The 10,564-nt window shown below is 33.3% G+C and overlaps 1 protein-coding gene across 1 annotated transcript; it reads right to left on the reverse strand.

Annotated features, from left to right (window-relative positions):
* Nucleotides 1-390: 390 nt before the first annotated feature.
* LOC105971126 (uncharacterized) lies at nt 391-5,974 on the reverse strand. Its single transcript, XM_088817516.1, has 4 exons — nt 5,896-5,974; nt 5,717-5,838; nt 963-1,104; nt 391-797 (listed from the first exon to the last, which is right to left on the reverse strand). Exons 1-4 carry the CDS (start codon nt 5,972-5,974, stop codon nt 391-393), a joined length of 750 nt encoding a protein of 249 aa, XP_088673642.1.
* Between the last annotated feature and the right edge of the window lie 4,590 nt (nt 5,975-10,564).

Genomic DNA, 10,564 nt, shown 5'->3' on the forward strand with positions numbered 1-10,564 from the left:
TAAATATTATTAATTTTAAGTCTAATAATAAAAGAGATGTTACAATTTTTTTGCTCAAGATGAATAACAACGTGAAAATAAATGTATACATTTATTAAAATAAATGTCACAATAAATTTTCATGAAATTTAATTTGACTAAATTCGATTACAATATAACATATAATTCCTCAAGTGAAAATAAAAGAACAATAAATCACAAATACAATTAAAAATACTCATAATCAATATATTATTTAGACATATTCTTCTCCGTATATATTCCTCAAATGGTTCAACAGATTAGATCTCAAAACTTCATTGGTTCGTTGATTGCGGATGCGACTAAGGCGTGCTGAGATATATGCCGCCAAAATTGATGGATCTCGTTCATATGGAGGGGGCCGGACATTCAGTTCTTAAGTGGTATCCATGGTTCAATGTCAATTCCATGTTCATCTTCTATAATCATGTTATGAAGTATAATGCATGTTTTCATTATATTGCATATATCCTCTTTTGACCAATAACGAACGGGTCCTTGCGTTATACCCCACCTACTTTGTAAAACACCAAACGTATGCTCCACATCTTTTCTAACTGATTCTTGTTTTGCCACAAATAATTTTTCTTCTGTAATGGTGGAATGAACAATGGTTTGAATAAGAGTTGCATATTTGAGGTAAATACCACCAGTTAAGTTATAACCCGTCGTATATGAACGACCGTTCACCGTATAATTAACTGGAGGCATTCTACCATGTATCATATTATCAAAAAGTGGAGAATGATCCAAGACATTGATATCATTATTTCTATCTGACATGCCAAAAAAAGAATGTTAAATCCATATATCATGGGATGCAAATGCAACGGCTTCTAAAATTAAAGTTGGTTTGTGGTGGTGATCCCTGTGTGTGCTGTGCCAAGAAGTTGGACAATTTTTCCATTGCCAGTGTATACAATCTAAAGATCCAAGCATACTTGGAAAACCACGTGATTCACCTTCTTGTAGAAGACGATGAATATCATGTTCATTTGGTGACCGCATGTATTGTTCTCCATATAGTTTGATTATCGATGAACAGAACTCTCTTAAAGTTTTGTTAGCAGTTGCCTCCCCGATCTTCAAATATTCATCGCAATAATCAGCAGATGCTCCGTCAGCAAGAATCCAAAGTGCAAAAGTTATTTTTTTAATAGATGATAAGCCAAGACGACCACGTTCATCTCTCTTTCGGATGAAGTATGTGTTATAATTTTCAAGATCATTATGAATATGAAAAAACGACTCCATGTGCATCCTAAAATGCCTGCGAAAATAAGAAAATGGAAAAGTATAACTTTTAGAAAAATAATCTTTTCATAATAGTCTATAACTTTGTTCGCGATCACGATAGATATATTGTCGTTGATGCGGTTTTCCTCATATGCTAAAATTATCCCATGATTAAAATTAATCATTTCTTGAGTTTCTTTCTCCATACGAAAAGAAAGAAGTTCTTCTTCCTCTGAAGAGGAGGATGTAGATGAAGAACTAGATGATTTAATGTATGTAAATTCATTTGAAGGAAACCATCCCGGTCAAGAAGTCTTATTTTAGATGTTTTTATAGAATTGACTCAGAAGACAATATTTATAAAAGTTGGAAAAATCAAGAAAATTGAAGTTGAAAAAATCAATAAAATAATTGAAGTTGGAAAACCAATAAGATAATTGAAGTTGAGAAAAATAAATACAAATTAATTGTAATTGAAATACTCGAGAAAATAATTGAAGTTTGTAAACAAAAATGATAATTAAAGTTGGTAAAAAAAAGTAAAGAATAATTGAGAAGATAATTGAAATTGGGATAATCGAGAATATAATGCAATTATTGACAGTCTGTAAAGTTGAGAAAAATAATTGGGGTCTTCTGAAACATGTCACATGCTATCTGTAAATTAAGATTGAGAGAATCGAGAAATCTATCCACAAAATGTTTCCACTTAAAATCTATCCATAAATATATTTAAATTGTGAAAAATAATGGGCAAATGGTGAAAATGGACATGAAAGGGACTTAAATGCACATTGGTCCACAAAAAAAAAAAAATCAGTCTTTCAAATAAACCCATCCCCACGTCTTTAGTCTAAATACTCTCCATAATATATTTTTTATCAATTCCATCCATTATACTCTAACTTCCTTAATATTACACATTGACCCCGGATTTAAACAAATATATAAATTAACCCCATTTTAATAATTTTTTGAATGTGGTCTTTCCATTTATTATTGTAATAAATAAACATTTTTCATATTAATGATAAAAAACACCTTGGCATTCTATATCTTTGTCCCTTTGTCATAAGCATAGATATAGTCCTTGCAGTTATTACAAGTACTAGTAATTGATCGTTAGGTTCATGAGATATTTACTTTAGTATTATAACTGTTAAACGTGTTCCTAGTCGAAGGGTTACGCCACCAATGAGGATATCGGCATTTCCCATTAAGAGACTAGCACTTAGTGTATGTGTACTGCATCTCATCAGTAAACGGTATTGTGATATCGGCATGCATAAGTGGGTGCTCGTAAGTTGACGAGTTCACTGAACTCCCTCACCCTAGAAATCTCTAAGTGGTTCTCAATAATCGAGTAGAGATATCAATGGTATAGTCGTACACCATTAGTCCTTATGACCTAGACATCACCGTGACTTCACTAGAGGACCAGCTGTATCGTGACCTGTCCCTGAGTTCCACCAAGGACCACCCCAAGGGCCAGTGTTCGTGCAGTCCGAAATCTAGTGGGAAGTCTGTGCATTGTAGTCGGGGATTCGATCGCTAGAATAGTCTTGGATGTCCTGTGTGTTCTCATAGTTTGTAAGCTCTAAGTCTCTGGCCAGAGCTGACTAAGTGATGATTAGAGAATTCGATTCTCTAAGTCATGCACGTACCGATTACAACACTTAGAACGACCGCACAGTCATTGAACTACTAAGGAGGTCTCGATGAACCAATGCCTCCAGTTCAATCGGAACATATGAATCGAAGGGATCGTACTGTACGCTAACTATATCAAAAGGTTCTTGCAGGCACTTCATTTGTATTTAGGGAATCATGACGCGTAGTTGCTAGACGCCAATCTTGATTCGTTGGGTGATTAAGATGAAACGAGCTTCATCTTAGTCGTAACTCTAAGTGACGAGTTTTGACCACAAAGAGTTGTGGGCCCACGGCTAGCTTATACCTGAACCATCGAGGGTCACACTGCTCGTGCACATGAGATCTTTGAATAAACGGTCACAGATAAAAATGTTTTATCTTTGCATGATTGGAAGTCAATATGATTGAGTCCAGCATTCGTTATTTGGAATTATGAATGAGAATAAGAAAAGGAAAAGAATAGGCGATCATCTTAGTGGACTTTCTAAATCGGGAAGTTTCCAAATTTAGAAAGTGCACTGAATTAGGGTTTCCACTTTCAGAAAGTTGGAAATCGAGAATCGGCACTCTTAATGACGAGGACATTATAATGATTCCGAAAATGTAATCGTTACAAATTTCCGATCATTGAATTGAGAGAAACGAGCTTAAGCTGTTGGGCCCGGTCCAACTTAAGCCCGTTAGGGCTTTTATACAAGACACTATAAATACTTGATTTATAGGTCTTGCACAAAAAATACAACCCTTATACGAAACCCTAGCCGCTCCTCTCTCTCTCGGTCGATCTCAACCCGCGGCCACCACCGCCGCCGCCGTCGCCAATTGACCAGAATCGGCCTCCCCTTGGCCGATCGTCTTGGTAGTTCTTTTCTCTTTTCGTTTCTTCCGTTTTATTCTAACTATTTCATGTCTAGTGCCACGTTTTAGTAGATCGAAGTATACGAGGTGAAATCCGAGAGGAGGAAGATCGAAGAATCGAGGAGCAGCCCCGAGCCAACGACGCAAGCGCCTCCGCGCGCCGCCCGAAGACAGCGCGTGAACCACACGCGCGGCCGTTTCTCACGCCGTCGCCGCCGCCACTTCGCTGTCGCTGCCCCGGATTGCACGGATTGGTTTCCGTGGCAATCTTGCTTCGTTTTGTGCGCCTACCTCACGCTTCAAGAGGTAAAGTTTCGAATCCACAGTTATTCGATATTGATTTAATTTAGATTAAATATGTATGAATTTATATGTATTATGTGATTACATGAAATTCGTAATTTACTGCGAGCATGATTAATTGATTTAATGCGAGCATGCTAGTTGATTTAATGTCGATTAAATAATTCGCATGTATGTTGTTTTTAATTTCGCTGGAAGCGCAAAGGTACGCAATTAATTGTTTACAATTATCGGGCATGTGATTATGTGATTTAAATTTGTTTAAATTCGCATAAATTTTTTGTTTTTCGCTGCGTACACGTGTCTGATTCCCAACAGTGGTATCAGAGCTCGTTGCACAATTAATTGCGTTTTTAATATGCTATTATTTTTATGCATGTTTGATTTATTAAAGTAGCGATTGTTGAATTATGTAATTTGATGTTCAAACAAGCTTGTTGAACTTATTGCAATCTATAGTTTAGAGCATCTGTAGTACCCACCACCAAAAACACTCCCTAAACAATGTGGTCCACATGCCACCCACTCAATTTACTCTCTCCCTAAAAGTGAGATCCACATTTAACATCCCCTAATAAAAATGCCCTGATACTGCCTATTTATACTCCCTATAAATTTGTCTACATATCTTAAACAATAATAAAATATTAAGGAATTAAATATAATATTTGAATTAAATTTTGAATTGTGTATTTAATTATATTAAATTTCGTATAAAATCCCTTATTAATTTAATTAAATACTATATTATTTTAATATTATTATACGTTGCAATATGTAAATTTTATTCGTATCTATATTTATATCGATAAAGTAATTAAAAACATTCAACAACCACGAATAGTATAAAATAACATAATAAATTGCAATAAGTTGAACAGATTTGTTGGGACATCCCTCCAACTATAGACGTAAAAATATAGATTCAAGAAAAAGATTTATATAATTTTTTTTTCCAAATACGACTCAAGATCTCTATTTGTTATTCAATAATCCAAGCTTTACCTTCCTCTTTAACTGTTGATTCAGGATTCATCAACATTATTTATCGCTCGCGTGGTTTTTGCTGATGTTCTTATTTTGCTGCAATTTCCATTCTATTTGTTTATATTTTAGCTTGTAATTTCTGTTGTTCTATTGCATTTCTCCTAATACCCTCCTCTTCAAAGCGACTTGATTGTTCTTTTCTCATATTAGAAAACTCTTCCACAAATAAATCGAGGGAAGCGAGATTTTTCTTTCTTCTAGCATTTTTTACAGTTTTGCAACCATGAGGACATGTTAGTCACTGTGAGCTATGATTAGATACTCTATCATCAATTTCATGGCCGGTTAAAGTTGGAGTCGTAGCAGGGGCTGATTGATCAAGCTGATGGAGGTTGGGTATTTGATAAATCTTCAATTTCACCATCATCCAAATCAATTTCACCCATTTTTTTGTGGGAAGTTTTTTTCTACTTCCCGTTCTGCTCAATTGTATAATCATGCCATATGGAAGTGTCTTTCACAATCATTCAACATGAGTCATATTTAAATTGATGCTCTACTTCGTCATTATATAGTTGTTTTGTGCAATCACCTATAAGAAAAATTATAACATATTAATGGTTGAATAGTATATAATATATTCCTTTTATTTACTTACATTATCTTCTGCACTGTTTACTCTACATTGTGCCATCTCAATTGTACGAATATATCCAGAAAATTTGCTCACACCTTGTTGAATGATTTTCCATCGGTGCGCTAGTCCTGCTGCATTTCTACCTGGATCACACTTTAAAATAGATATAAATTCCACTTTAATTCTCTCTCACAACTTACCTCTTTGTCCGTTACTACCAACTATTGCATCTTCTGAAACACGTAACCAGGCCTTGCACGGTGTTTCATTTTCTTCCATGTTCATGTTTTTATTTCGCCCCCAGGGTTTTGGTCTTATTACCTGATTTGTTTGTGCTTTGTGATTGCTCTTGATTTGAAATTTTAGATGATGCCGCATAAACGAATGAATTAAAAGAAAATTGTGAAAATGATTGTGATTGTGAGTTGAAATTATAAGGATTGAATGAAAATTGTTGAGGACATGTTTGAGACTCGATCTGGGCTGGTGGTTGAGAGCTATATTCAGGATTGATTTCATAATTGAAAAGAAAATGTGGATTTATAGTAAATTAATAGACTTTATTGTTTATATGTAAATTGAAGAGGTGAATGATAACATAATGTATGTGTAGTATTTATAGTATTTAGTGTAAATATGTATGAAGTATAACTTTTTTTGGATAAATTTTAGCAAGTGGGTAGATTTTGTAGATAGATATTTTATGGATAGATTTTGTGTATAGATTTTTAGTGGATATATTTATGGATATATTTTAAGTGAATAGATTTTGTGGATAGATTTCTCGATTCTCTCAATCTTAATTTGCAGAAGACATATAACATGGTACAAAAGACCTCAATTATTTTTCTCAACTTGAATATATTTATGGATATATTTTAAGTGAAAAGACTTTGTGGATAGATTTCTCGATTCTCTCAATCTTAATTTGCAGAAGACATGTGACATGCTTCAGAAGACCTCAATTACTTTTCTCAACTTTACAGACTGTCAATAATTGCATTATTTTCTCAATTATTTCAATTTTAATTATCCTCTCAATTATTTTTTTTACGTTTTTTCCAACTTTAATTATTTTCTTAGTTTCCGAACTTCAATTATTTTCTCGAGTATCTCTTTCAATTATCTTCTCAATTATTTTGTATTTATTTTTTCAACTTCAATTATCTTACTGGTTTTCCAACTTCAATTATTTTATTGATTTTTCCAACTTCAATTATCTCGATACTTCCAACTTCTAAAAAGATAAAAAAATTCGAAAATTTCCGATTTTCTGAAATTTCTAAAAAAATCTGAATCAGAATCAGTTCTTGAATTCCGAAACTTTGGAATCGGAATCGCAATGAATATTATTGTTCAGCGAAAAGAAAATGAAATTTTCCGAAAGGACCATATCCGACCTGTCCGATCTCCACCCCTGAATATGATAGATATGTTTTAGCTTTGTATCCCTCCAGATATTTATTTCTTATTTCTTAGGAGTACTCTTTCCCTAATGTAGGCCCACAAGGGTTTTAACGAGGCCCTCCAGATATTTATTTCTTATTTCTTAGGAGTACTCTTTCCCTAATGTAGGCCCACAAGGGTTTTAACGAGGCACCATTGCTTTTCTTTCTTGGCCAAAAAACTAAATAATAAATAATAATAATAAAGAAAAATAAAATAATTAATATAAAAACAAATAAAAGAGAAAACAATGTACTATTTGTAATAAAATTGGAGTGTTAAACCTATTGAATCCGTCCACAATCCAATCAATAAAAAACGGCCCGAAACAACCCATTCAGCCCAAACACCTTCCTCTAGCCCTAATGCCCTTCGCGTCTCTCTATATACATATCCTACTCCGCCTATGCAATGCCAAAACACTCTATTTCTCTCTCTAGATTATCTCTCTCTCTCTCTAGATTATGTTAGGTAGGAGAAGCTGAAACGGGGGCAGGTTCAGCCCGAGATCAACTGGGATTGGTAGATTGGAAATCATTTGAAGATATTCAAATTATATAATAATAATAATATATTTTTTGGAATTTATTTGATTTCCAATTCCGCCCATCCCAATGGGTTTCGGGAATTCTCGCCCTCTTCACCTTTTCCTTTCTTCACTCATATCTTCATTCTCTATATTTGTTTGATTTTTCATATCTTTTCATTTGTTTTTATCTTAATTTCATTCAATTGTTTTTTTGAGCATCCGTAAAACTGTGCATTACTACTTTGTTACACTTTAACTAAATCATTTTTGTTTTTCTCTTCAATTTCTTGGACCCATATTCAAATTTCCGTCGGCCTTCCCTGAATGATCCAGATCCATCAGTTTTAGTTTTTAACTCTGGAATTATTTTATTAGTTAATTGCATTATTAGTTTACTTTAAAAAAAAAATAACAAAAAAATAACACTGATTTGATACATACGATAATATTTGGATAACTCTACAAAACTAGTGTACTCCCACCATACGTACCAACCTAAAATATCAATTAAATTTTTCATAATTTTTAAATTTAATTAATCTAAATTATTCTAATAATATATTGCATTTAACATTTTGGGGGGTTTTTGAGTATCTATCTTGATTGTCTTTTAGAGGTATTCATAAAAAAAATGCAAGATCTAAAGTAGTATAAATTTTAATAGAGTTAATTGTAAATACATTCCCTTGAAAAAAAAACTCACCAATACCCCCTTGTGCTATCAAAGTTAGAGCATTGATACCTCAGGAGGCAAATCGTTTCACTCACTCGTGGGTTGTACGATTTTTAATAGTATGTTTAGGGTGAAATGTCATAAATAGCCTTTATAAAATAAAAAAATAATCTTGTCACTTAAATTATGAATAACCTAAATTTATAGGACCAAATTGTAATTTTCAGAATTGCAAAATAATAATGTGAAAAATATTAATAGTATTTAAAAAAAAAAAAAGTCATTGTCTTCTTGCCGATCCCCATTCCCCAAACCCCAACAAGAAAAGAACAAGTTCAGCACCACCACCTCCTCTTCTGCAATCCCCATACAAGACCCGAATCTCCACAACCCGAGGCTAACCCAGTCCCAATTACATCAATGGCCTATCTACAACATCTCCAAACAATTTCTCTCGACAGTGGCGAGTTTGGCGGCCAAACCTGCTAGGTCCAAAAATTGCGTCTTTTTGTTCTTTTCTCTTCTCTTGCCCTGTCTTATCGCCACCACCGCTGTTAAAATAGGAGATTGTGGAAAGGTTTGAGGCACGCGTAAAGTTTATTGGTGGAAACTAAAATTCCAAAGACGTGGGCGGCGGATCTGGAGATGATGGTGGTGGTAGTGAAATAGGGGTTACCTGTCGAAATTTATCCGAATTTCGACAGGTATGTGTCGAAAAATATTGTTGGTAAAAAAAAAAAATTGCAGTGTTTTTCGACACATTCTTGTCGAAATTCGGATAAATTTCGACAGGTATGTGTCGAAATTCGGATAAATTTCGACAGGTATGTGTCGAAATTTGTTTTTTTTTCTCATTTTTTTTCTAAATATATTTTTCGACACGTTGATGTCGAAAATTGACCAAAAAAACGACATGTATGTGTCGAAAATTGCCCACTGGTTTAAAAAAAAAAACTTCAAAATCGACTTCGAAGCTCAAAAAAGACATCGATACTTACCTTAATGTGTTCTCCTTAGTCGTAAACTATCATTTTGTTGTCATTTGACTCCATTTTACAAGTCGTGTAAGGTTTTAATTTCTTTAGTTTTGAGATTTTTTAGAAGGATTTGTTGTGAAGAAGAAGAAGGAAGAGGTTGAGGGATTTGTGAAGAAAAAGATGGGTTTGAGGGGTTTTGTGTGTTTGGCATTGCAGGAAGAAAAATGAGATTTTTAATATTTGTATGATATTTATTTTCATTAAGGGTATTTATGTCATTACCTATTTATTATTCAATTTTTATTTTTTTGGTATTTGAGTGAGAAAAAAATTGGATTTGTTTTAGTCATCCCCTTTCAAATATTATATATATACACATATAATAATGCATATAAATACCTAACCTTGCATCCCCCCACTCGCCACATACTAAACCCACCTCCCCTTTTTTCTTCTTCCCTACACTCTCTTGCTTTCCTTTTCCACTTCGTCTAAATTTTGATTCCCTACTTTTCTGACCCCATATTTAGAGTCCAGATCAAGGAGATCCCAAAATAAGATTTTCGTTGATGGTAGCATTGAAATGCAGTTTTTTTGTGTTCAGCCATCACATTGACGGTTGGTCCATTTGGGGCTTCATTTAGGGCCTCTATTTAATTGGTCTTAGAATTATTGATTTTTGAAAATTAATATTATGAAACATTTGTGTTGGCTAAAGGCCACGTCACACTACCTATCTTAGGAGTCACTAGATATCACCATAGTTCGATTCTGGTTTTGGAGGAATTTGAATCGAACTGAATATTTCCGGTGCTTTACGGTTCGGTTCCCGGTTCTAACTGGTCGGTTCTTGATAATATATATATATATATATATATATATATATATATATATATATATATATATATATATAACTTTCAAAAAAACTTAAAAAAATAGTTTATTTAAAAAAAGAAATACTTAAATAAAAAACTTAATTTAAAAAAAAATACTTAAAGTTTTTTTTTTAAATACTTAAAAAAAAGTTTAATACTTAAAAGTTTTTTCTTTTAAATTGACCGTTTGAGCTGCCACGTGGAAGTTAATTATTTTTTTTTAATTTGACCTTTGGAAATTTATATTTATTTGTTTACTTTAAATAAATAAAAAAACCCGATTCGGTCGGATCTAACCGCAGTTCTAATTGTCAGTTCTCGGTTCCAAAATAGGGAATCAGAACCGAACGGTTCCGGTTCGAATAAAAA

Source organism: Erythranthe guttata, chromosome 4 (genome assembly GCF_056151865.1).
Source record: "Erythranthe guttata isolate IM_541 chromosome 4, IM_541, whole genome shotgun sequence".
Taxonomy (NCBI): domain Eukaryota; kingdom Viridiplantae; phylum Streptophyta; class Magnoliopsida; order Lamiales; family Phrymaceae; genus Erythranthe; species Erythranthe guttata.

Excerpts from the sequence above, each read along its gene's own strand:
- LOC105971126 (XM_088817516.1), bottom strand. The coding sequence starts at position 5,974 with ATGGAAGAAAATGAAACACCGTGCAAGGCCTGGTTACGTGTTTCAGAA. Across the intron at positions 1,105-5,716 it reads TAAACAGTGCAGAAGATAAT|ATCGGGGAGGCAACTGCTAA; the intron begins GTAAGTAAATAA and ends GAATATTTGAAG. Across the intron at positions 798-962 it reads TGAATCACGTGGTTTTCCAA|ATAGAAATAATGATATCAAT; the intron begins GTATGCTTGGAT and ends TTGGCATGTCAG.